At 52.9% G+C, this 26,542-nt stretch overlaps 1 protein-coding gene across 7 annotated transcripts in view; it reads left to right on the top strand.

The window, feature by feature from the left end:
- Ssh1 (slingshot protein phosphatase 1) overlaps nucleotides 1-26,542 on the top strand; it is a 55,659-nt gene that overhangs the window by 17,781 nt on the left and 11,336 nt on the right. For all 7 annotated transcript variants that reach the window (XR_008719995.1, XR_008719997.1, XR_008719996.1 and 4 more), the window contains exons 3-13: nucleotides 5,074-5,177; nucleotides 8,974-9,038; nucleotides 9,381-9,502; nucleotides 14,008-14,076; nucleotides 14,781-14,846; nucleotides 17,268-17,462; nucleotides 18,511-18,604; nucleotides 20,370-20,498; nucleotides 22,616-22,662; nucleotides 24,120-24,266; nucleotides 25,598-25,798. Coding sequence is in view for 2 of the 7 variants with exons in the window: in XM_055605922.1 (XP_055461897.1) it covers nucleotides 5,074-5,177; nucleotides 8,974-9,038; nucleotides 9,381-9,502; nucleotides 14,008-14,076; nucleotides 14,781-14,846; nucleotides 17,268-17,462; nucleotides 18,511-18,604; nucleotides 20,370-20,498; nucleotides 22,616-22,662; nucleotides 24,120-24,266; nucleotides 25,598-25,798 (1,239 nt within the window). In the remaining 5 variants the exon portion in view is untranslated. The remainder of the gene's footprint in view (nucleotides 1-5,073; nucleotides 5,178-8,973; nucleotides 9,039-9,380; nucleotides 9,503-14,007; nucleotides 14,077-14,780; nucleotides 14,847-17,267; nucleotides 17,463-18,510; nucleotides 18,605-20,369; nucleotides 20,499-22,615; nucleotides 22,663-24,119; nucleotides 24,267-25,597; nucleotides 25,799-26,542) is intronic.

Below are 26,542 nucleotides of genomic sequence, written 5' to 3'. Positions count from 1 at the left end.
ACATCTGCCAGAACACTTTGTCAGCAGCAAGACTTACCGAAGGTCCGGCTGTTGTCACTGTCCCTCTCAGCTAGTGTCTGAGAGCCTTTAGCAGTCAAGAAGGCTTGGGGCTGTGAGGCATTTGGTCAAAGATAGGTGTGTACAGTTACCCGCTGAACTCTTTCCTGCTTCCAGGGAAGGCCACATTACAGGTGGGCTGTGTGGTGGGGCATGGCATGACCTCCTCATTACACCTAATCACAATGCCCACCTTCGGAGAGGACTGGGCATGCTTGCTCTGTGAGATGCCATGGCAAGCCAAACGCTTCGGGCGCTGTCTGGCATGAAGGTGAAGGCTAGCTCCTTCTACAAGAAGCCTACTTTGAACGTTTGATCAGCGAGTCCCTGATGCTCCCACAGCGTCCCTCCATCCTTGCTCAGTATCCTGTCCCACAGCCTCGGTGGTGGCAGTGGGCAGATGATGTCCCTTGGGTAAGCATTCTGTGGCCAAGCCTCCCGGCCTGGAATTGTTTCTCTGAGCCATTCCTTTGTCTTGGCTGTGTGTTCTGCATTTGGATGCTTGGACTGAGGACACGATCTGTGTCCTGGCTTCTTGGTGACACTGGGGTGGGCCACCAGAGCTGGTGTGTGCAGAGGCAGCAGCTGGGCCGTGGTGCAGATTCTTATCTGGAGAAGGAAGCCACCAGGGGATATTGAGGCGGGAGATGTGGGGCATGTGGAAGTCAGTCCCAGCTGTAACGACGTGTGTTCCCGGCTGAGCAATGGTTTCCACATGAGCTGAGTAAGAAGTGTGTGTGTGATTCACGAGAACCTTTTTTGGACCTGCGGGAGCTTCCGGACAAGACCTCCCAGAGGCTCCTGCTCGGTGCTTCATCGCTTAGGAACTGGTCCAGGCTGACAGCTCTTCCTGATTCACGCCCACCCAGGGACCTGCACATAAGGCTCTCAGCATCTCCAGCCCTTTGAGACTTGCTTTGGCTTTGCAGCCTCACCTGCTGGGACTGCGCCTCTCAGAGACCTTTACAGAAGCACATGTGTTCTCCTCCATCTTCAGTGTGCCCACCTGAGGGTCACCAGCACCTCAGGTAGCTATAAATGTAGCTGAAGCATTTTTCTTTTCTTTTCTTTTCTTTTCTTTTTTTTTTTTTAGGATGTAAAGCTGCTTTTGAAAATGACTTATTAACTGCCTGTGGCAGCCGCCCACGACCCTGCCTGGTGGGACTGGTGGGGATTTGAAAGAAATTGGTGCCCTGGGACGCCTTCCCATCTGTGGTTTTGACCCAGGATGGGGTCCTCTCACTGGGCTGTACTTGGCAGCCAGCTGCTTTTCCTCCTGGTTCCTAAGTGCACACCCATTGCTTGTTCCAACGGCTGCAGCCCGTGGGAGTGCCGTGGCTGGAGGACCTTCAGCTGCCTTGCTTCCTCTGAATGGACCCTTTTCATCGGGAACTGCTGGGACAAGGGCCTTTTTAAGCCAGAGTATCAGAGGAAGATGTGAGCCACAGGAGCCACTTGCTCTTTGGGTGGGACCAGTGTCTGAGCAGGGCCTGCACTGCTGCCCTGGAAAGCCCCACTGCCTCTTGCTGGGCTGGCCTGTGCCGTGTGGACGGCTGGACCTCTCCAGGCACCAGCCAGCCCAGTGGAGTTACTCCGGGTGTCAGCGGCGCAGCTATGGACCTTTTATACCTTTCTGATTTCTGCGTCTTCCTTCGGCCGACCCAGTACCTCTGCCGTTCGGAGGTTTCCAGCCCACATTAGTACGTGAGCAGTCCCTGACCCGTCCTGCGTGAGTGAGAGCTGGGGCTTGGGGATTGAGGGCTGCGTTTGTCCTCCCTGCTTCTAGAGACTTTGATCTTGCAAGGTCTTCCCCGGGGGCAGCAGGCTGTGTCTGAGAACCCGCTTGTGCTATGCAGATAAACGCTCTGAGCAGGGCCTCGGGGAGGAGGGTGCTCCCTCTGTCTGGGTCACACTTTCTGTAACTCTCAGGACTCTAAAGTCTCTTATAAGGAAGATGACTTTTCACTTTCTGGGATGGACGGTTGGTGGAATGACCTGCCTTCTTGCCCTGAGTACCCAGAAGGGCTTGCGCCGTCACTGACATGGAAGTCTTGAGGGCTCCCTGGGGAGCGCTGAGGACACTGGCCACATCTTGGTCTGAGCTCAGTGTAGAAACCCAGCTGCCGCCTGTCCGGCTCAGGCAGTGCTCTCCAGCCACTTGTGAGCACCTGTGGCTGTGTGCCAGCTGTGGCCCAGGCCACACACAGCCAAGAAGCCAGACCAGAAAGTGGCGTCCATGCCTGACCACGCTCCGAAGTCTCCTGTCCTTCACACATTATTTCGGTCTCAGGCTGAGGGTCATCTTGGCCACCAGTGGTGCTCTGCTATATCCCGTATATTTCCAGGGCCAGGAGACCTTGCAGCCCTCAGAGCAGAGGGGCTCACCGGACTATCCAGGCTGGCTGTTGACAGTAACTGAGGTGGTTCCAGGACCCTCATGAGCTCCACGGGTAGAGGGGAGGCCCCTTCTCATCAGACAGAGGATTGGCTGGCTGCAGAGCAGGTCACAGGGTGAACCCCGCTTGCTCTTTATCATTGTTCTCTTTTTTTTTTTTTTTTTTCCAAAGGAAACGCAAGGGAAACTAAGGGGAATTTTTGCTCTTGGTTTCCAAGGCAAAGGGTCACTGTTAATGGCTGGCTGTTTCCAGAATGCTCTGGTTTCTGGTCAGTCTTGAGGGTTTTTTGTTTTTGTTTTTTTTTTTAATTTGTGAACAAAAGGAGTTGATGCTGCCCTGAAAATTAGTCCATAGCTGCTTTGATCAACAGATAGTTGTTTTAAGTTTCCTGGGTCTTGGCTCTTGGAGTTTGGATGGGTACGGTGGAGATCAGAGTAGTTCTGAAAGCTTAGTAGTAAAAATAAGTAGAAAGACTTGGGGACGGGGTTCCACAGGCAGATAGAAGGAGACCACCGGCTCCTACCTGCGCAGTGAGTACTAAGGACCTCTCTTTTTTTTGGAGTGACTTTGGAGAGATTCCTGCTGGTTTATGGTCCTAGCTTCCTCAGAGCAGGCGTGTGACAGCCTTGGGGTGGGAAGGTGCAGTGGGTGCACAGAGGGTCGCAGAGTGCTGTGTGGGTCTGTGGCGGCTCGCTGTCACATGTCTCATTGTCAGGCTGTCAGCATTCAAAGGTCTGTGCTTGAGAGGCCAAGCCAAGCTTTGTTCATTCAGAGTTCAGCAGTTTTTACCATGAGGTTCCCCCCCCCCAAATTCTTTTATGATTTATTTATTTTTATTTCATGTGCGTCGGTGCTTTGTCCACATGTGTGTCTGTGTAAGAGTGTTGGATTCCCTGGGACTAGCATTACAGTTGTGAGCTGCTGTGTCTAAATCGTGGTGTTTAGCCGCTAACATCGGGCATCAAAATGAGGTTGCCTTTTCACACTGTAGAATGCTATCTTCTGTTTCTCTAGGAATTAGTATTTTTAGTTTCAGGGTTCTTAAAAAGTACTACTTTCCTAAGACTTTTTTTTTTTCTTCTTCAGATCATCCATGTGTTTGCTGCTTGCTCAGGAAAGCACTTCCGTATTTTTATATCTGGATAATTTAAACTCTGATCCTTTCTCAGAACTGATAAAGGAGGAAATGTGTGTTATAGTATGAGTTTTATGTTACTTTGAAAATCAAAAATAGCCATTAAAAAAAGTTACTGTGTGTCCAGCCTGTAAAATCTGAAACTGCTGAGAAGTGAAAAGAAGATCACAGGTGGTGGGCTGAGCACGATCACGGTTACACTCTCGTGATGTAATGCTTTGTAGTGGGTGTTGAGTGCTTGGTAACACTTTATAGCTGAGGTTCGGCTGGAGAGACAGCTCAGTGGGTAAGAGCACTGGCTGCTCTTCCAAAGGTCCTGAGTTCAATTCCCAGCAACCACATGGGGTTTACAATCATCTGTAATGAGATTCGGTGCCCTTTCCTGGCCTGCAGGCACACATGCAGGCAGAATACTATATACACAATAATTAAATCTTTAAAAAAAAAATAGCTGAGGCCTCTTTTTCATAAGTCTCAATGTCTGTACAAGCTGAAGGATTTTTTTTTTAAGATGTTCAATTTTTTAATTTTATGTGTGTGGGTGTTGTGCCCACATTAATGATTGGGTACTACGGGCATGCTGTGTCCTCAGAGGCCTGAGAGAGGGCGTCAGATCCCCTGGAGCTGGAGGTATGGATGGTTGTGAGCTGCCACATGGGTGCTGGAAATTGAACCTGAGTCCTCTGGAAGAGCATCCAGGGCTCTTAACCAGGAAGCCGTCTCTCCAGCCCTGAAAGAAAAAAAAAATTATTAACCAAATTATAAGTGAAGAATTGCAAAAATGTTTTTGTTGTTGTTGTTTGGTTCTTGTGTTTGGTTGTTGTTTTGATCTTTCTCTTCTCTTTTGTGCATCCTGGTGTGTCTCCGTGTGTTTGTGTGTCTGTCTCATGAGGGATTGTTTCTAGGGTCTTTTGTATGTTAGACAGTGCTTTACCACTGAGCTGTCCAGCCCTAGCTCTTCCTTTTCTTATTCGCTGTTTGCCCAGGCTGGCCCTGTAAGCAGGGGGAGTCATAGCCCGCCCCTCATTCTGACTTCTAAAGTCACAGGCTTGAACTCAAATAGGAATGTTTTTGTTAGTTAAAATAACAAAGGCCAAAAGCTCATCCTGCTGAGAGGTTCCTTCTGGGCGGGCTTGAGGTAGGTAGCTCTTGGGTTGGTAGACCAGGGTGTCCTGACTGAGGATGGTTATAGCTCAGTCTGTGAGGGACTGCACCGGGAAGAATTAATTGACTGTACTGAAAGTGTCTGGGAGGCAGTGGGTGGGAGTGGGAGGGGGGAGGGTTAGAAGCAGAAAGTGAATAAACCAACTTCTGTTGGCCTGGGGATAGGGTTGTAGCCGAAGCATCATTTGCTCTCCAGCGCTGTGGCAGCAGCTGTACCATTTAATCCTGTTGTGTGCGGCTTCACCCCGGTGCGCATCATCTGCCCTAGGCATTCCCTCTGCAGCACGCCTCGCCCTAACCACCCTCTGGTTTTCTTCTCAGCCTGAGCGAGAGCTTTTTCATGGTGAAAGGAGCGGCCCTCTTTCTCCAGCAGGGAAACAGCCCCCAGGGCCCGCGGAGCCTTCAGCACCCTCACAGGCATGCAGGTGAGGGGCGCCGTTCTTGTACCACACTTGGTGGGAAGTCTTTTGCTGGCTTTTCCATGCCCGGGGAAGCAGCGTATCATGGGTTTTGAGTGACCAGCACAGTTACTGGGATGCAAAGACTCCCTGTGTGTCCTCTGTTGGCTAACCGAACATCTCAGCTTATGGCGAGACTTGAACAGATGGACCAGCGTGCAGCACAGCTACACGCCGTCGCTTTGCAGACAGCTTCCCAGTTCTTCACACCGGAGCATTTGAAAACCCCTCGATGGGGATGATCTAAGAGCCATTGGCTGCACTCTGAGCGATCATGTGACAGGTGTCTTTATCTTACAGTGGCTACCCTTTTGGAAAGAACAGAAGTGAGAGAACTGGGGCCAAATTGAATAATAGGGCAGGTCTGGAAACAGATGAGAAAAAATGCGTGTCCAGTACTGGCTGTCTTAGGCTACTTGACTCAGGAAATGACCGCGCCTGTGCACAAGGGGCCCTTTGTAGTGGCCCTTGGGGTCCTTCTGAGGGGAGCTGGTGGGGTCTGAATGTCCACATGCTAGGGAAGCTCCTCTACCTTTCAAGGAGCCGGGATGAGACCCAGGAGGCAATTGGACCCTTCCCTTCCTCACCCCTGTCATATTTTTTGGCTCCTATTCATATAGCTTCATTTTAGGCCTAAGTGCAGAGGTAGAATTTCCTCCTCATAGTCTATGGCAAGCGCAAGGACTCAGCCTTGTTTTTACACACCGACCCTGAAAACCAAGATTTAGGAGGCAGTGTGGTGTGGGGAAACGACGTTTTACTTGGAGCTGGCTGGTAGTCAGCCACATGGGGTAGAGGCAGGATGATCATGAGATCAAGGCCAGCCTAGGACACCTACTTACTTAGTGAGACTACTCTGTTTAAAAATCAAACAAAAAAACCTTTGGAGCCAGCCAGACCTGCTTCTGGAAACCTTGCCCTGTGACTTCCTGAGCATAGTATGCCTCCGAGCCTCAGTTTCCTAATAGCTCCGGGAAATATGGAAGTTAGTAATTATGCCTGTGGCCAGGCTTGGTGGCCCGCACCTGTAATTCCAGCTCGAGGAAGCTGGAGCTGGAAAATGGTGAGGTCAAGGGCAGCCTAAGGCTACACAGAAAGACCTTGCTTCAAAAAGCAAAGCAACAAAACAAAAACAGAATGTTTATCAAGGCGCTGGGAGGTAGCACAGCCGATAAAAGTGCATGCTTCAGGAGTGGGACCTGCGGCCTTTAATCCCAGCGCTCAGGGAGGCAGGCAGATCTCTGTGAGTTCCAGTGCCAGCCTGGTCTGCACAGTTGGTTCCAGGACAGCCAAAGCTACACATAGAGAAACCCTGTCTCAGAAATCCAAAACAAATCAAGAAAGTAGGACCTGAATTCAGATCAAAAGCACCTACCTAGAAAAGGCCAGGTGTGGTGGCACACATTTGAAACCCCACGATGGAGAGAGAAGTGGTAGAGATCGATGGATCCTGAGACCTTGCTGGCCAGCTAATCTAGCCCACTTGATGGCGTTCTGAGCCACTGAGAGATCCTGTCTCATACAATAAGGCCAACGCACCTTAGTGAGCCAAGGTTGGCCTCTGGCCTCCTTGACACACATCACGTGCCAAACTTTCCAGTGGGTGGTGTATGTGAGCTACGGTAGGCATCACCACTGTGATTTATAGTGGGATCAAGCTACAGGCCGTCATCACTTCCATAGCTTTGGGTACCTATAGCATATACAGCAGTTCAAAACCCCAGGCTTTGTTTTAAGTGTGCACTGTGTCCCTACTGTGAGTGACCTTGAGCAGCAAGTGCGAGTGAGGCTGCACTGGGAAATCTGGTCTGTGTGTCTCTTGAAAGCACGCAGGCAGGAAGGCAGTCATTGGCTGGCTGGATCCTCTGTCCTTGAAGGACAGCAGGACCAGCAGTGAGCTTGGGAAGGCGGAGAAGCCTAGTAGTTGTCCTGGGGTGACAAGTAAAGGACTATATTCCCTTTCTTTATTGCCTTCCTTACCGCTGTGGATGGTGACCAGAGGGTTAATTCCCTGGGGTTGGGTCCAATTCAGCCAATCCAGTCAGTGCCTGTCCCTGACCTGCATGTGGATGTCAGGCGAGGCTATGAGCAGCTCATGCATGTGCAAACCGCCTCTCTCGTTTGGACATTTATCAGGCAAGGGCGTGGGGGTTACTTTCATCCCTGAGACTTGGGGTTGTGTGGTGGGAGCACCCAGGCAAACAAAGAGCCAGCCCTTGGTGGCTGTGTGGCCCCATGGCGTTGGAGACCCGCTGGGCAGAGCAGGGACAATGTAAGCCGTTATCTGCAGAGCAGTCCTGGCAGGTGGCAGCAGCTAGGGAGGCTGTGTTCACACTCTGTGGAAGGATGGGATACGAGGCCCTGCGGGTTTTTTGTCTGCCTTTTGCCGATCTTATTTATTACAGAAGGACACTAACCATGAGCTGTGACCTCCTGACTAGAAGGCCCACATCACGCATCCACGCCTTAAAAGGGCAGCCTGCTTTCTCAGCCGACACAGAGCTGTGCTGGTCTGCAGCATCTGCTTCTGTCTGCAGCCTTACGTAGACGGTGGTTTTTTCTGTGTGCCTGTCGTCACTCTTGTCTCCCGTTTTTGCAGTTCTGGGCGTGGACCCCAGGACCCTGTACATACTGAGGAGCTGTACCGTCAGCTCCCTGTAGGTGATACCATGAGCCCTGCACTCCATTGTAAAGGGTAGCCTCACTGCGTTATTTCCTGCACCTTCATCTGGGTGAGCGTCTTCACACTCAAAGGGCATGAAAGCCTTAGGATAGGGAAAGGCAGGTCTGGAGTCCTGCGTCCTGCTTTGTAGCAACACCGTACCCCAGTCCCAGCAACCACACCCCTTGGAACACCCACCCTGGCCTGCCACACTCCCGAGACCCCAACCCAGGGGTGCCTCCCAGTGAAGTTCAGATCCCTCCCTAAGAGGGTTGTGAGTTTGAAGACAGACTCAGCTATGTAGACGCTATCCGAAAAAGGGGAGTAGATCGTGTCTGGAAAGAGGATCAGTGGTTAAGTGTTGCATTAGCAGGGGACCCCAGTTCACTCTTGAGCATCTCTGTCGGGCCACTCACAATTACCTTAGCTCCAGGTCCAGGCGATCCAGTGCCTCTTTCTGGGCTCTGCAGGCAACTGCACATAGACACACACCCCCACCACACACATGTACACACACATACATACACATTTTTTTTTTTTAATTCTTAAAAAATAAGCACAACTTTCTCCGGCTGGAATGATGATGTGCACCCACAGTCCCAGGTCCTGGAAGGCTGAGGCAGGGGCATTGCTGCTTTAGATTATTATCCTTTTTACTTAGCAGTGAAGGAAAAAGAGAACACATGAATAATTTCTCTTTTATGAAAAGAGAATGATAAAACTGATTTTTTTTTTTCTTTCCCCTCGAGTAGTTGCTCTGGACACCCTGCATACAGCCATTGTCTGTGGTCAGGTAGCTCCCCTCCCCCACTCCCCCCATCAGGTGCAAAGGTAACCTCTGGCTTGTGTGGAAAATGCCCAAGACACCCAAGTCCTTTTTCTCACAGCTCAGCCCTTGCCAGCCACAGCTGTAGCTCCTGCCTCCCCAGCTTGCCAGGGAATATTTGCTGGGATGGGACAGATAGCGTCCTACTGTGGGTCCATGTGTGTTTTCCAAAGTCTTTGTGGAAAACACCACCAGAAGTACCACCGTATGTATCTCCCGTTGGAGTCAGCCTCCCGTGGTTTGTTCGTTTAACCCTCTCCTCGCTGGCCCCACAGGAGACCTGCCTCAGCACCTCCAAGTGATGATCAACCTCCTACGCTGTGAAGACAGGATCAAGCTGGTGAGCTGGGGGCGGTGTTGGGGTGCAGCAGGAACCCTTGTGTATCGTGAGTCCTTCTCTCACACGGTTGACCAGAGCCAGGGCACTGGAGTCCTGTGCCCAGCTCCCCAGGCACAGAAGGGGCCAGAAGAGATGTGTAGCCGACGGCGTCTGTGCCGGGCATGGACGTAACTGGAACATTGCACCTGGGCCCCCACTGCGCACAGCTGGCCATCCGCTCTGTTCCAGGGCCACGCTCTCTCTGGCGCGACTCACAAGCGCTTGGCCTTCATTTCTTCCCTGATTTGGGGTTGGGGAGGTCAAGAACTAAAGCCCAGGCCCCCCCCCCACTCCCTCCCTCAGGCCGTGCGCCTAGAGAGCGTCTGGACCGACCGAGTTCGATACATGGTCGTGGTGTACACCAGCGGGCGCCAGGACACGGAGGAGAACATCTTGCTGGGAGTTGACTTTTCCAGCAAAGAGAGGTGAGTCCCAGGGATGGCAGTTCCCGTCAGAGCAGGAGGTGGGTCACTGTTGGTCACAGGGTTTCCCAGTGCCCTGGGGTGGGGGTCGGGGAGAGCACTGAGGCTCTGGGAATAGGGCGTACTTTTCCAGCTCTTACTTCCCTGCCACTGTGCGCCAGCCAGAGAATGCACAGTGCTCAGGGCCGCAGAGGAGGAGGCCTGTGGCTGCTTTCAAAAGTTGTCAATTCCAGAGTTCTTGGCTGGTTTATAAAGGAAAGATGCTTATTTGGCCCGATGTTTCAGAGCCCGCAGGTCTAATGCGAGGCCTCTATTTGGCCACACAGATGACATCATGGTAGTGAGAGCGTGTGCAGAAGAGGCAGAACAGGAAGCCAGCTGCAGCCGGAGCCTGGCTTAGACAGCTTTCCTTCCTTCTGAGGGGGAAAGCTGGTACCATCTTCCACCCGGTCTCAGCTCATACATGTACCATCTCATTAGTGCTGCAGGTTTGGGGGCCTCAGCTTCTAGACGTGAACAGGTTGGGGGGATCCCTCAAACTTGTATAGGCATCCTGGACAGAGTGTTCCCTAAAAGGGGTGACAGCAACAGTGGGCATTGAAGGACAAGCTGGAGGTGGCCAGGAGGACAGCCCGCGGAGGAGGGCCTCTCCCGTAGATTGTAGACAGGGTTTCTCTGGCTGGCCTCAAACTCAGAGATCCACCTGCCTCTGCCTTATGGTTGCCTGAGATTAAAGGCCTGCGCCGCCCCCACCACCTGGCCCCACTGTCTGTCTTTGGTAGGGCCTCGTGTGAAAGCTCTAAAGCTCGCAGTCCCCAGGACTGGAGGTCAAGTGACCCTAGCAAGGCATGAAATGACCCGTGTGCGAGAGGTTGTTGCCAACCCTCGATCATCACAGCGGCCTTTATTCTTCATCCATCACCCTGCTCATTAGGCCAGGCCCCAGGTCAGCAGATATGTCAGAGCACACATCCAGCTTAGCACAGAGGACTGTGTCACCACCAGGAAGCCAACACAGCGCCAGGCTTCTGTGAGAGCGCAAGCAAGTGGGTGGTGCCAAGGTGGGTTTTAAGGTCCAGTAGGCATCATGGTGAGGTCAGGGGTGTGCAGGACGGCAAGTGGACCTGAACTGTGGTTCAGGCAGGGTCAGCAGCAGAAAGAAGAAAGTCCCAGAGGGCACATGACCGCAGCTGGGTCTCCTTGTGACTAAGCTGCTGTGTCATAGGCTGGTGAGCAAGGCGGTTGTAAGATGTGAATGAAAGCAAGGCCGGGGGATGAGTTCATCGTGTGACTCCTCTTCCCGGGCCTCCTGGCGTGGTGAGAAGCTTTGGCGTGGCGCAGGGAAGGGAGGAGCCGAGTGTGTGGCTCTATGCTCGGGAAGAGCCTGGAAGAACAGCCAGTGTGCCCTCGGAAGGGCTGCTGCGGTGTGCTCTTGAGGTGCCGCCAGCCAGGAGGGTGCTCACATGATCAGGCAGGGCCATCGGGGGGAGGTGAAACTCATGACCCCCCTGCTTCAGCTTTTCGAGTGCTGTCATTACAGGCATGGCCTTCCATGCCCAGGCTAAGCCGTTAATGACTTAACAGTGTCAGTTATGGTTTTTCAGGCGGGGGCCCAGCCCTGTAGGAATCTTCTAGGGACAGGAAATTTTTCTCACCACATTGAGACTATTTTGGTAACCTGTTTTGGGCCTGAACAGGGGTCCTGTGCCCTCATTTTGATCCTTACTGTAGCAGCTTCGTAGGAGTGAGGTCTCCTCCTGGTCATCTCTGTTGTTTGTGCTGCAGAGCAGGGCACAGGGCCATCGCCCGGGTCATCCTGTGCACCCTGTGGGTAAGGGCTGCATCCTGTAGTCCTGCTTGCGGTCAGCCTTTGGCTTCTGTGTGGAGTCTAGCATCTCCCAAGATGAAGCACAGCCAGGGTAGGGCGGAGCCTCTGGAAGCCGGGTGCCGGTCTCCTGACCCTTCCAGGCAGTTCTTGCTGGAGACCCGGCCCCCACTCTGCGGCTCTACTCTGGTTGCCGTGGCTCGGCTCGGGGCAAGGTCCAAGAATGACAGCCTGTCAAGACCGGAGGAAACAGCCCCATAGAACATCCTGTGTCTCTCCTGATGTTTGCAGCTCTCCTGTGCACCCCTTGCTCCTTCAGTCTTTCGGGATTTACCCTGTGTGTGTCTGTGTACTTGTTAGCCCTCTCGTGCTGGGAGTACAGCGGTGAACACAAGAGCCGTGATCTGTGTTGTGTCAGTGCAAGTTCACGTGCCCCCGTGCCCCCAGGTTGGTGCCTCCGGCTGAAGTCTGTGGGCTCCCACACTCATTCCCACCCACTTCGCTGTGTTCCGCCCTGCTCCCACCACCCCACCCGGCACCCTAGCTGGTTCTCATGGCTCCCTCTCTCCTCTGCTGCGTGTTCTACAGTCAGGCTGGTGTCTCCCTGTCGACACCCTGAGCTAGAGCCACAGGCTGGCTGCAGGGCGGACACCAGGGCAGTTACAGGTTAAGAGCATTGGCTGCTTGCTCAGGTCCCAGCCCCCACACAGCTGCTCTCAATTGCCCATAATTGCAGTCCTGTGGGATCCAGTGCCCTCTTCTGGTGTACAGGCAAAACATCTATACATATAAGTAAATAATTAAATTAAAAAGGGGCGTCAAGAGACTGGGAAGTAGCTGGATCACTTTCTTGCAGTGGGGACCCAGAATGCATGCTCTCTGTGCACGGGCATCTCATCAGGGAGGTTGATGGGTCAGGACAGGACTGTGAGAAAGGCCGTGTTGAAGCTGTGGTGGCTACAGGCATCTCCGTAGGTCCTCTTGGGGCTCATCTGGGCTTAACTTCTGCTTCCGGTTCAGGGGCACTCGTGCCGCCCTCTGCCCATCCTCCTTTTTGCATTTGTAAAGCTCTCCCAGAGAGATCTCTGTCTGAAAGCCTGTGTCTCCTTCTGGCCTCCAGGCTGGCCCAGCTTCTTTGTTCTTGACCCACAGGGACTTGTGACCTGCTCCCTTCTTCCACAGTTGCTCCCACCCAGTCCCCACCCCACCCCCAGGGGTCATTTGTCACCTGTGAAGAGGCCGTTTCCCTAACCCATCCCTGCCCGCTTGCTGTGTGTGTCACTCCAGGGAGTGACAGCCATGGAGATGTTCCTGAACTCATGAAACCATCGCCATTGCAGTCACATAGATCTCCAGGGCCATGTGTCCACAGGTGTGCCGTCACCTGCTTCTTGGACATTGCCGGGTCTAAAGGAGGCCAGTTGAAGTAACTGTCCCGTTTAGACCGTTTCAGCCTCTGCCTTCCCCGGAAGGCTCCAGACCTGCCAACATATCCCAGGGTCCCTACCTGAGCCATCTGTGTCATCACGGGGCATCCAGAGCATACCTTCTTCCTGGCTGTAACACAGCCCAACAAGCCTTCAGAACTCTGTGAGGCTCAACACGCATGCATCTTGTTTTCCAGCTCTGTAAGGAAATAGAGGGAGCCCTTTCCAGATGGGTAGAACCACAAGAGTTTAAGCGGGAGATTTGCCAGCCTGGAGGCTTATGACCCGGAAGCCTTAAACCGGTGGTCCTCAGCCTTCCTGGTGCTGCAACCCTTTAGTTCCTCATGTTGTGGTGACCCCCAACCGTAAGATTATTTTCGTCGCTACTTCACACTGTAGTTTTGCTACTGTTACGAAGTGTAATGTAAATATCTCTGTTTTCTGATGGTCTTGGGGGCTGTGACCCTCCAGGTTGAGAACCACTGCCTTGGTGGAACCTGAAAGACAGGATAGCATAAGGCGTTGGGAGTCATCCAGGCACAGGAGGGATGAACAGTTCCAGCCCCTTCCACCCTCCTCCCTTCCCCCGCCACTACCCTGCTCCGAGCCTGTAAGCCATGGCAGAGATAGAAGCTCGGAATTCCTGGGCACAGTTGCCGCAGTTTCTCAAGAGCCAACTCTCAAATGCCTCAAGAGCTTCATCACAGTCTGAGAGACCCTCTGATAAGCCTCGGTATCAGTGGCGCCAGTCTCCGAAGTCAGAGAGTATCATTTCACTGTTAGCGTGGGCAAAACAGAACCAGATTGAACTAGTTTGTAACATGGCAACAGCACAAAAGGCGGACAGACAGCAGCCTGAGCATGGGCAGTGGGGCCGTGGGGACCCTGCCTCCTCCCGTTACCCAGGACACCTGCACACCACAATTGGGTGTGGCACTGCCAGTTCGCCCCATGGTAGTGGGATCCTGTGATCATCTGCTCGTCCCCAACACCCCCAGAGCCTCTGTAGTTGTGCAATTACAGCCACTCCAAAACAGTTTAGATACCTCGTCCCTCCCTCTAGTGGGACCAGCCTAGGCCTGCGTCCTCTAGAACACAACAGTCAGTGGACCCTGCACGGACAGCCTGGGAGCTCCTCCCCAACACAGACCCCGCAGTCGGTGCCAGGCCCGGGGACCTGCTAGGCGAAGCAACCAGGGGAAGACCAAATGTACACGGGCAGGCACTGACTCTGGCGTTTTCTCTTTCCCATGTAGCAAAAGCTGCACCATCGGGATGGTTCTTCGACTGTGGAGCGACACCAAGATCCACCTTGATGGGGATGGGTATGGATGAGCCTTTATGAGGTTCTTTCCTGGGGGCTCAGAGCACTGGCTGCTCCTGCAGAAGACCTGGGTTTGGTTCCTAGCACCCACATGGCAGCTCACAGCCACTTGTAACTTCAGTTCCGGGAGGGGAGGTCCTACACCCCCCTTTGGCCTCTGTGTGCAACAGGCACTCACTTGGTACGCAGACACACATGTACGCGATCACACAGACACATAAGATAAACATGCTGTGTGCTCACTGTTTCCCTGTTCTCCAAAGCACCACCAGGGCACACTCCTTTGGCTAACCTTGCATGGTGGACTGGTCGATTCCGTGCTGTCTGGCCAGGCTGGTAGGAAGGCCATCTGGGTGTTCTTCAGGGAGTTAGCTCGGGGAGTGTCACCGCCTGGGTGCCACACCAGGTCTCTTGCTATGGAATATGTTTGCTAAGTTGAATACTCCGGACCCTTCCGGAGCTGTAACCTGGAGGTGCACAGGTGAGACCCGACAGGGTAACTCACATTTGGGGTGCTGGGGATGCAGCTGACAGACACAGCAAAGTTCTGCTTTTGCCAGTGTCTAAAGCGGCATCTCTGCTGTCCCTTGTCAGACAGCAGGAGGCATGCTGGTCCCTAGTCTGGCATGGGACTGTACCAAGGTCTGGAAGTGACTTGACTGAAAGCTTGCGTTCTCACCATCTTTCCTTATTTTCTGTTCTTAGCGGGTTCAGTGTGAGCACGGCAGGCAGAACGCACATATTCAAGCCCGTGTCTGTCCAGGCCATGTGGTAAGTGTGCTTTGGGGGCTCTGAACTCCTTAGAGGGATCTTCTACCCGACAGCGTGGACAGAAAAACCACTTTAGCCAGGCTGTGGTGGCGCACTCAGGAGGCAGAGGTAGGCGTGCCTCACTCTTCTCTCCTAACGTAACATTCAGGTTCGCTCCTGTGAGTCAGACTCCCCATTTTCCAGAGCTGAAGGCCGTTCTGTGTCGTGTCTGCCCTGCCATTAGTGTGTTGCCACTATAGACGCTGATGCTCTGATTACTCTGGATGCTTAGTTGGTTTGAGGCGCCGAGGTTTATATCTCCACATGAACTTGCTGAGTCCCATGGAGAATTCTTTCTGTTTGAGACAGGGTCCACAGCTGGCCTGGAACTTACTGTGTAATCCAGGCTGGCCTCGAATTCACAGAACTCTACCTGCCTGTGCTTCCCAGTCCTGGGGTTAAAGGTGTGTGCCGCCGTGCCACCCCCCCCCCCCCCCCCCCCCCCCCCCCCCGGGGGGGTCCAGGGGGGCCCCCCCGCCCCCCCCCCCCCCCCCCCGCCCATCCTGTGGTAATTCTCTGTTAGCTCTCTGCAGAGGTACCAGCTTAGTACTGCTCACAGCAGGTCCATCAGCAACAACATTCTCTCTTTGTTGATCACCGTCATAGAGATGATGAGGTTGTGCCTTGATCTGTGCTTTTTATGGTCAGTTGTATGTGTGTATATGTCTAGGGGGGTTGATCGGTGTACAGGGGTCCGTGGTGGCCAGAAGAGGGTGTAGGATCCCCTGTCGTCGTGAGCCGAGACTTGGGTCCTTTCTGTGACCAGCACCCGCTCTGACTCACTGAGCTGGCCCTGCCGCCCTCGGTGTCATTAAGTTACATTTCCCTCATTGTTAGGCGATAGAATGGTGTTGCAGCTGGGGTGGGTACCATGGCAGGCCCATGCCAGGAAGTTTGTTGGGGGAAGGGAGAGGAGGGCCTGGAGAAAAGGGGTAGAGGCAGTGAGCGAGCCATGTGGCAGGCAGGCAGGCAAGAGTAGAGCCATAGCGGGCAGAGACGAGAAGAGGAAAGGCGCAGAGGAGGACAGAAATGGGGAGAGAGAGCCAGAACAGGGGGAATGGAGAGAAGCTGGAACAGAGAGAGAGCTGGGGTGGCAGGGGTCCTCTTATCCACAGACACCTGGCACCTAGAGCTGGGGCCCTGAGGGCAGGCCAGCTGGATCGCCCGTATGCTAGCGCTAATGACTGTTGACACTGAAGTCTTATCACACGAATTTTATGTATCTGAGTCTTTGTTAGGAAATGTTCCATTTAAGTTCTTTACCCATTTAAAAAAAAAAATTATTACTGTTAAAGATGAAGTTTTACCTGCCAACCCAGTAAATGCTGTCCTGGCATACATTCACTTACTCCTTGAGCCTGGCACACAGTAGGTCTTAGGTTTGTGCAGTGAGAAGGCAAGCGCTGTGCCCGGCTGGAGCATCAGGGGCGAGAGGGTCATGATACAGACATGAGTCGACTCTTGGAGTTTGAAGCATCTTGAAAGGAGACTGCTGCGCACACACGAACAAACTTGTAGGCCGTGCCAAGACAGCTGGGCAGTGTCTCTCAGTGGTCAGGTTCCAGAGTTCCTTCTGTGGGGCCTGGATCCCGGGGAAGGGAGGGCTGTGCGGCCCTCTGCAGTGCACCGCCACAGCCTCCTGCACCAGCCTCCTGGACAGCTGTCTCTCAGGTGTGGCCAGCCCGGGGTCCTGGGGCTGCACGCTCCCAGGGTGGGGCTCCGCAGGTGTGTGGGCACAATGCCGCGCCGCGGTGTGTAACGGCTGGGCGCTCCTGTGGGTACAGTTCATATACAAGTGCAGAACAGTTGGGCTGGGCTAGGAAGAACTCAGCCAGCCCAGACGGTAGGACAGACATCTCTGCAGACAGTGGGGCTGCTTGAAATGCCTGTGCACCATCCTGAAAGCCCTCATCTGGTGACAGCCTCCCTCAGCAGCCCATTCACTGAGAAATGTTCCGCCTGAATTTTTGTCAAAAGTGGTAGAAGAGGCTGACGAAATAAAACACACCCATTTTAAAGCCCTACGGCCCTGAGATGTTCCATACGGGAGGGTGGGGGTTTGTCCACGGGTGCACCCAGGAGACCCTGCTGTTCCTTAAAAACCCCTTCCTGCCATTATACACTAGCAGTACAGCCCTGCCTGCACCCCGGCTGCTCAGGAGCAGACCTGAAGTCTTCAGAGTGGGTGGCTGGAATGTGACCCGCCAGCTTGGAAGAGTTAGGTGCCATGGGGTGGGTTCCGTCCCTGGCATTTGCTCATTCCTTTGGAAATGGTGAGGGGCACCCCATCCACTTGTGAGTTTAATTGATACAGCCTTGAGGAGCTGCTGGCTATACCTGGCTGTCGCGTGCATGTGCCCTGAGCTGCTCTCTCCTCCCCAGGTCTGCCCTGCAGGTTCTTCACAAGGCCTGTGAAGTGGCCCGCAGACACAACTACTTCCCCGGAGGGGTGGCGCTCATCTGGGCCACCTACTACGAGAGCTGCATCGGCTCCGAGCAGAGCTGCATCAACGAGTGGAACGCCATGCGGGACCTGGAGTCCACCAGGCCGGACTCCCCGGCACTGTTTGTGGACAAGTATGTGCAGGGCCCGCCTGGCCTCCCCACGCTGCTCTCTGGGCCCTCTTAAGGTCTTGCTCCCCGGCAGGCCCTTGGCTGAGATCCCCTTTCCAGGACAGGTGTAAGCCAAGCCTGGAGCTCTAAAGCTGCGGCTCTCAGCCTTCCCTACGCTGCGGCCCTTCCGTACAGTTCCACATGCCGTGGTGACCCCTTGCAACTGTGAAGCTACTTCCATTGCTACTTCATAACTGTAATTTTGCTGCTGCTCCAAATTGTAATGCAAGTGTCCATGTTTCCTGACGGTCGCAGGTGACCCCTGGGAATGGGTCGCAACTCACATGTGAGGCAGTAGATTCTCGATGAGTGCATTTGTGGGAGTGAGAATGCACTCGTGGGGAGCAGCCACCCTCCCAGGCATGCCAGCCTGATTGTCCCCTGCTCCTGTCCATGCTCTGTACCCAGACCTTGTCCCCTGAGGTTGCTAGTGACAAATACATGCCTCACTCAGGAGAACTGTGAGCACAAGATCAGCGGTCTCGGCTACCTCTGTCTAGAGGGCTGTCTGCCTTCGCAGCACCCAGAGCAGAGAGACCTGAGGCCACACCCTCGGGCTTCTCTGTGGGTCGGGGTCCCGTTCCCTCAGAGTGAGGTGTCTGCTGGGAGACTTTCTTAAGAGAAGAGTCGCTCAAATGACCAGACATCACCAAGAAGTCATGAGAAGAGATGGAATGACAGTGGCTGCTTGAGACGGTGGCCGTCATTTTCGGGAAAGGACTGTCCAGGTTTCCATGCCCCCGGAGTCTTTTAGCAGAGCTGCTGTGTGGATGCTCGGCTGTTGTCGGTTACGGTGTGTGTTTGGCCCCTGTGGGGAGCCACACTGTGCCCACTGACCTTTTTTCCTGCAGTGGGCTCCTGTGGGGGGCTGGAGGGCAGCTTCTCCTCGTCTCCCCACACTGAACGCACACCCACGGTGGCTGATACCCGGGCAAGCCACCGTTAGACCCTGAGGTGGTCTAACGTGAGGCTTCTCTGTAGTCCTGCAACTTCCTGTGCGTTTCCTTCCTAGGCCAACCGAGGGGGAGAGAACTGAACGCCTCATCAAAGCCAAACTCCGGAGCATCATGATGAGCCAGGACCTAGAAAATGTGACCTCTAAGGAAGTAAGGTTCCCTCCCTCCCCTCCTCATTCCCCCTTCCTCTCCCACCTTTCCTCTCAGACCTTCACGCACGTTCATCTTGCCACGTCCCCAGCACAGGCGGGCCCAGTGCCTCTCGGTGTTTGCACGTGTCCATTTGTCCATCCTGGGGCCCTCCCCGCGCTTTGCCTGCAGTGGCACTAGGCTTGGGGAGCGCCTAGCCTTCCGGTCAAGCATTAGTCTGATTCTGGAGACCATGGGCAGATTGCCTGCCCTCCCTGAGCCCTGGAACAGTTCCTCCAAAAGAACCTTGTGCCCTTTTCTGCTCTTGTGTGACCCCCTAGTCCTTTTGCCGTTCAGGACGTGTAAATCTCAGGCTGCACCCCACGCCTTTTCAGCCTGTCCTTGGTTAGTTGTTCTCTTGTCCATTGCTGCTTAGTAATAATAATACTAACTACATAATACTTTGATAATATATAATGTCTATAGCACATTACATGTTACTTATTCTGTATAACATACAATATAGAACAGTATTTTTATTATTTTTTTTTTTAAAGATGCCGTGGGAGCGGGAGAGAGAGCTCCTCGGTTAAGAGCGCTAGCTGCTCTTGCAGATCCTCATTCCCAGCGCCGACTCACAACCCTCTGTAACTCCACCTCCAAGAGCTCTGTCGCCCTCTTCTAGCCTCTGCAGGCACTGCATGCCCATGGTGCACAGGCATACATACATATACTCCAACAAATCCCCTGGCCAGGTGTGGGGCACACCTTCAGTCCCCCACACCCAGACAGAAGTTCTCTGATTTCAGGGCCAGCCAGGGCTACATAGTGTTACGCTGTCTCAAAAAAAAAAAAAAATCTTTTTAAAATAATTTTTCAGTATTATATTTATTTATCTATTTAATGGGGGTGTGGTGTGCAACACCTGTGGGAGAGAAGACAGCTCACAGGAGTCAGCTCTCTCCTTCCACCGTCAGCTCAGTTGGGCTTGGGCGCCAACACCTTTATGGTCCTTTGTTTTTTATTTGAAGAATATAGTGAACCTAGGAAGTTTAAGGTGCCCATTTGTTTGTTTTCATTTGGCATTTTTGAGTGAGGGTCTCCCTCTGTAGCTCATGCTGGCCCGGAACTCAGCTCGGAGCTCCCAGGCTGGCCTCAAAGTCAATCCTCCTGCCTCAGCTTTAAATCCTCATCTTTAACTGATGAGTACTTTTTTCAAATTCATGCCGGGTTACCTTCTCCTACAAGAAAGCGACTTCACCGTCGCACTCACTGTAGTGCAGCTGGCACTTAACTGTAAAAGTGCGCTTTAAACTCAGTAGAAGAGATCTTAGGAAAAATCTGATTTCCTTGTTGAAAACAACGGGCTTCCTCCAGTTGGGGTAAATTGGAGGTAAAGTGAGTGTATGCCCTCAGGCCGCACAATACTGCCTGTTTCCCTGTTTCTAACCACGGTACCCTGGGCCAAAGAACGAGGACAAACTCCTCGTTTTTGTTTTGTTTTGTTTTGTTTGTGACAGGGTTTCTCTCTCTGTGTAGCCTTGGCTGTCCTGGACTCGCTTTGTAGACTAGCCTGACCTCGAACTCACAGAGATCCACCTGCCTCTGCCTCCCTGAGTGCTGGGATCACAGGCGTGTGCTCCCACGCCCAGCCAAACCCAGGGCTTTTGTAGGCAGCACAGTTCACGCTGTGGCCTCACCCCTGTGAGGAGGCCGGCTGCTGCTTGAGCAGATCACTTCTGCTAGGTTCCGCCCGTCCGTCACTTGTGCCCTGTCCCACCCACAGATCCGCAACGAGCTGGAGAAGCAGATGAACTGCAGCCTGAAGGAGTTCAAGGAGTTCATCGATAACGAAATGCTGCTCATCCTGGGCCAGATGGACAAGCCCTCCCTCATCTTCGACCATCTCTATCTTGTAAGAAGTATAGCCCATGGGGGAACCTGGGCTAGGGACCTGGCTCACAGACATGCTCACAGGCAGACCCATGTTCACACACATGCTTTCAGACGGGCACATGCTCACACTCCCACGTACTACTCGGTCATAGACAAACACATGTTCATATGTGCTCACACACATGCTCACAGATAGACACATCCTCACACACATGGGCACATAGACACACACACACACAGCCCAGAGCTGTGCCTGCACACCTAATCGGAAACACAAGAGCTGAGCTGTTCTTCTCTGAGCCCTGCTCCCAGAGCCTGCTGAAGGGTGCACCCCACCCCCACCTTCTCTCCCGTGCTGCCTCGGCACCTCCAGCCCAGTGCCTTCATGTTGAAAATCTCCATAGAAGGAACTGGCTGGTTTTCAAAGGCAAGCAAGTTGCTAAAATTAGCTGGGCGATCATGAAGTCGAATTGAAAGTAGACCGAGCAAGGCCGAGTCCCCCTTCTAGCACCCCTCATGCCCTGCAGGCCCCACTGGGTCATCTGCCTCTGCACCTCATGAAGTAATTGTGATGTTCAAGGATGATCCTTCTAGTGGCTGCAAGTGCAGTTTCTGTGGGTGCCTAACTGTGGGCAGAAGAGAGAGTGTCTCTTTACGGGAACTGAGGGAAGATGGCATGAGCCACTGAAGGGACAGCCTCAGTCTCCATAAGTGTGTGTGTGTGTGTGTGTCTGTGTGTGTGTGTGTGTGTGTGTGTGTGTGTGTGTGTGCGCGCGCGCTCGAGCATGTGAGCGCACACTTACACGTGGGGTGAGGGGCGTTCAGTGGGAACAGAAGCTTTGAGACAGGAGCTCACTCTGTAGTTCAGGCTAGCCCAGAATTTGTGATCTTCTGCCTCAGCCTCCAGAGCGTTGAATGTCTGGATTTTTATGTTCTTGCTTATAATAAGTGAATCTTTCTGCATGTACAGATGTCATGCTTTACCCATTGAGAAGTGTGGGTTTGAACATTTGAAAGACAGGCAGGGTGTGCTGGCAGGGCCGTGGCAAGGCACTCCCTCCACTGTCTCCGCTAGGTGGTGGTCATGGCCAGAGGACCCACAACTCTTCCTGGAGCTGTTGGGGTTTGGGGAGGTTTAGTGCCTGTGTCCTTTTCAAGAGCATCAGTGGTTGCTTCCGTGCTCCTTGGTTAGGAACAGAGGAGTTTTTAATGATACGGTTTTTAAACGTATCCGCTCATACATGCTATAGACAGAAACAGACGTCTTAAGGGAGAATAACGCATTCCCAATCTCCCACACTGTGAGGTGGTTGTTCATAGCATTTTGACGTGTTAATTTTTCTACTTTTCTGTTTCTTGTGAGGTGAGGATTGGAACCCGGGCCCCAAGCGCTGGGTTTCTCTAATGCCTGTGCAGAGGGAGGAGGCTCTGCCTGTGCTGCAGTACACTTCGTTCCCCTCTCTGTGTATTGCATTCTCCCTCGAGTGCAGCCTCCTTATACAAACATGATAATTTATTTTATTTCTGGCTTCTTTTGTTTTGAGACAAGGTCTTACTGTGTACCCCTGGCTGCCCTTGAATTTCAAGTTCATGGCAATCCTCCTGCCTCTGCCTCTTGTGTACTGGGATGATGTTACTCTGAAGCACATGTCTCAAGGATCTATTTTCATTTATCTTGGTAAACATTTGGCATTCCTAAGTCTCTGTGTGAGCTCTGGCCATCTCCTTAGAAGAGCTGTTTGTAACACAGAATTACTGGGTCAGGGTGTTGGAACGTTTAAAATTAATATCAAAATAACCTGCCAGGAAAGGGAGCAGGGTCCCCTCTGTTAACTAATGGTGAGGAAGTCAAAGATCACTGCCTGTAAGGCTGTGCTCATGGCGGACTACGAAGACTAGGCCTGTGAAGCAGGCTTCAATGAGGTGGGGGCCCAGTGAGGTTCTGATTCCTCTCCGTCATCCTCAATGATGCCCAAGGACCTCAGGAACCTGCTTAGACTCCTCTCTCCTGGTTCTTTCTGGTCCTTCTTTCTGCCCGGAGGCTGAGGCCCCACTGGCAGGTTTCCCGTGCATGCAGAAGGCAGCTCTGAGGCTTCGTGTGACACTCACGGGGGGGTTGTGTGATCTGTCCCCCAGGGCTCCGAGTGGAATGCATCCAATCTGGAGGAGCTGCAGGGTTCAGGGTGAGTCTGCTCCCCTCTTCCCCCTTCTCAACAGGCAGCTTGGGCGGCCTCTGCCTTGTCCTGCCCTCCCTCCCCCACTTGGTCTGGTCTCTGTGGTGGCTGGGGTGGAGGGCTTCCTCTGTGCTTCAGAGGAGTCCATGGGTCCTCCAGTCTTCCTGGTGTCTGAGGTGATTGTGGGGTCCGGGAGCAGCTTGTTCATACTGAGGAATGGAGGGCAGCCTGGCCCTGGGACTGGAGGCTCTGGCCTCCCTCCCACAGTACCACTCCCCAGCAGAACTGCTGAAAACCCCAGTGTGGACACTCATCTCTTCCTGCCTTTTGGCAAGTCAGCAGCCCTGAGAACTGGGCCACTCCTGGTAATACTTTGGTGCCTGGTGGGAATCTTGTGACTGAACCTTCCCTGCTGGTCAGGAACTAGCCTGTCTGTGAGAAAGGTTCATGATCAGGAGTGACCCTTTGAACCAAGCCCTTAGGGAAAGCAGTCACAGATTCTGAGTTCTGTGGTCTGGCCTGCTGGCCTTCTTGAACTTGAAAACTGAGACTAAACAGCTTAAAATCCATCCTTAGACTCTCCGGTCAAGATGCAGCCCCAGCAGAGCCTTCGCCCAGTGTGAGGTCAGACCCCAGCCTCCATTTTACTGGGAGTAAACATGCAATCCATGGAGCTCTCTTGATGCTCTGTCTGTTATTTACGGTGAAACCTACTTGAGACGTTTTCCAATTACCAAAGTTGTTTGGGTTTTCCAGAAATGAATGTACTGGTTAAGGGTGGAGGGCTGTGGAGTTTGGGCTAGCAGATGGTCTCAAATAGGACATGAGTAATAGAGGGACACATTTTGCTTTTTTTAAACTGTTTTAAGAGTGGGGGGGGGGTGTTTGGTTTTGTTTGGTTTTGAAGAAAATGTCTCACTCTATAAAGGTCATGAATGGATCATGTAACCCAGCCTGGCCTTGAACTCAACAATCCTTGTACCCTGAGGCGTACTCTCCAATGCTGTGACTACGGGCATGTACCCTCGTGCCTGGCTATTACTTTTTGTTATATCTCAGTGGTGCTACTGGTATTATAAATCCTGGAACTTTGAGTTTAGAATTTACTTGAGTCTCAGAGTTTACCTTCTGTAATTAACGTTGCTGGGCAACACTAGAGGCCTCCCCCACCCTATTCTTTCTTATATAAGTTGTTTGGGTTTTTTTTTGTTTGTTTTTGTTTTTAAGTAAAGGAGTTTGATATGACAAGGTTCGTTTTTGTTTTGTTTTGTTTTGTTTTTAATAATACGTTCTTGTCATGTGAAGGAAGCTCACACAAAAATGATTGTTAAGCAGAAAGTGAAGTCTCCCCACAAATGTATGCCCTTCAATATGTATGTAATTTGATTTTTTTTCTCTGCCGGCTTCTTGTTACTTTTGTTTCTCCTCATTCCTCATTCTGATTCTCTGGGCTATTTGCTTTGCAGGGTTGACTACATTTTAAATGTCACGAGAGAGATAGACAATTTTTTCCCTGGCTTGTTTGCGTATCATAACATCCGAGTCTATGACGAGGAGACCACAGACCTTCTTGCACACTGGAACGAGGCGTATCATTTTATAAACAAAGCGAAGTAAGTGTGCGGGAAGCTGGCCTTGGTGGGAGCGGTGGCAGGCCTGATAAGGAAGCTAGCCCCGAAGTGGAAGTAGGGAGGCCCAGATACAGAGGATCAGTGCCGGAAGAGGCTCTGCTGTCCAGGCTAACTTTAGCTGCGGGACACCAGGCACCAAAATGGGGAGCATTGGCCTTCTCCATAGGGTGCCCTCATACTCTTTCCCACTGGCCCTCGACTGTGACATTGAGCCCAGTTTTCGTCATCAGCACTGACGCCAGGTCAGGGTTTAATACGAAGTGCAACTGGGGAGCTCTCTCCTGGAAAGGGCCGGTACATGCTGGGCTTAGAACTCCTGGACAGACCCCCCCACAAGGAATACTGTGTCCCTGTGTCCTCTCCTCAGGGTAGTTCCAAGTTTCTGGGTGCCTAAAACAGGGCAGTCCCAACACGGGGCCATTTCCACTGATTCTGAGTCCCAGGCCTCTCCTCATTCTCCTTTATTGCTGCTGTTGTATTGAAGTTCAAAGCAGAGACACACCACTCCCAACCCCCACTACTGTACTATGTAGAAAAGCCCTCTTCCTTAGGAGCCTCCCAGTCAAAGCTACAGGGTGTGTGCTGAGCAAACCCCACTTCTCTTGCTTTCCCAGGGCTCAGACTTGGGGCTCCTTGCTGGTGAGTTTAGAAGTCAGGAAAGAACAGTGCTATGGGGCAGGAATTTTAAAGCCAGTGTAGAAAGCTGGAGCCTGCTGGCTCCCGCCCTACCTTCCCAGAGGCAGCCTCTGCCAGCCTGGCATGCCTTTGCCTTCTCCAGCAAGGAGAGGGTCACTGTTCCCTGTATATCGCCGAAATCAGCTGCGCCTGGGCCAGCACAGCCTTCTTACAGCAGAAGATCGGCTCTTCCCTCTGGCTCGCCTCTCTTGGCCAGATTGCTGTCGATCCTGCACTCCCTCTGGACGCTCACCCTCTACCCGAGGGCACAGCATTTTCGCCTTGCTGACCCCATTTTCCACAGTAGCTCATTCAGGGCCTCCATCTGCTATAGCAGCTGAGTGGCTTTTGCAGAAATCCCTTTAACTGTCCCAGGTGCTACCCAGGAAGCAACCATAGGTACCCTCACTCATCCCAGCAACAGGGGAGACTCCATTTTGAAGGGGGCACTGCAAAGCTGGGCCAGGTCATGCAGATTGATCCGTTCTCTCAGTGTGTGTTCATTGACTTGAAGGCAAAGTCTTTGCTTTAGAAGGCGTGTTAGATCTGTTCCATAAGCCATGAGGACGGAGGATTGGAGCTGTGAGGTGACAAGGGCTCTCATCCTTGCTCTTCATCCCCACCCCAAAACCCTGCAGAAGGAATCACTCCAAGTGCCTGGTCCATTGCAAGATGGGCGTCAGCCGATCTGCGTCCACGGTCATAGCCTATGCCATGAAGGAATTTGGCTGGCCCCTGGAGAAAGCGTATAACTATGTGAAGCAGAAGCGAAGCATCACACGGCCCAACGCAGGCTTTATGAGGCAGCTGTCTGAGTACGAAGGTATCCTGGATGCAAGGTGAGTGCGTACCCAGAGACAGGCTGGCAGACCAAGCTGGCCAGGCCTGGCAGGAGCTTCCACAAGTGGAGCCTCTCAGGGGAGCTTAGCTTGTAAAAAACAACTATTGTTTGGGCTCTGATTAGTGGCTTCCAGGAGGGATCCGTTTTGATTTTGTTGGCATGGGTAGAAAGCTTGTCTTGATGGGCGAGGGAAGGTGCCTAAATGCCCGTCTGAAGCACGTCCCAGTATGTGGTGTGGGCCGCAGCATATCCGTTTCCTAAGCACCTGCTTTGGGCCAGACTCAAGGGCTGAAGAAGCCGCTGGTCTTCCTGAAAACCAGTTCCCTTTTCTGAGTTAAGGATTTGATGACCGGGTGTCATCTACTGGTGGGCCCCCAAAACCTTAAGAGCAGAAGAACTACTACACCATCCAAAACTTCCATTTTACCATGTACATGCAGAAGACTGGAGGTGAGGGACCCTCGGGTCGTTTGTGTCGATGGAGGTGTTATTTATAGTGGCGCAAACGCAGAGGCCACCCAAGAGTCCATTGGCGGGCGGCAGTCGGAGGCAGATGAAGGGGCCCCTGACTGTAGGCGAGGCCTGCTTGGGGAAGTAAAGCCAGAAGATTGCCTGACCCAGAAGTTCAAGGCCGCTCTCTACCCTATACCGGGATCCCATCTCGTCTCTGCCCCATAGAGAGGAAGGGAAGGAAATTCTGACACGTGGTACACTCTGAGCAAACTTCGGGGCTATCGGGAAA

The sequence above is a fragment of the Psammomys obesus genome, unplaced genomic scaffold (assembly GCF_907164565.1).
Source record: "Psammomys obesus unplaced genomic scaffold, mPsaObe1.curated_primary_1811, whole genome shotgun sequence".
In the NCBI taxonomy this organism is placed as follows: Eukaryota; Metazoa; Chordata; class Mammalia; order Rodentia; family Muridae; genus Psammomys; species Psammomys obesus.
Note: the sequence above shows the minus strand (reverse complement) of the source record. Positions and strands in the feature narration are given on the sequence as shown.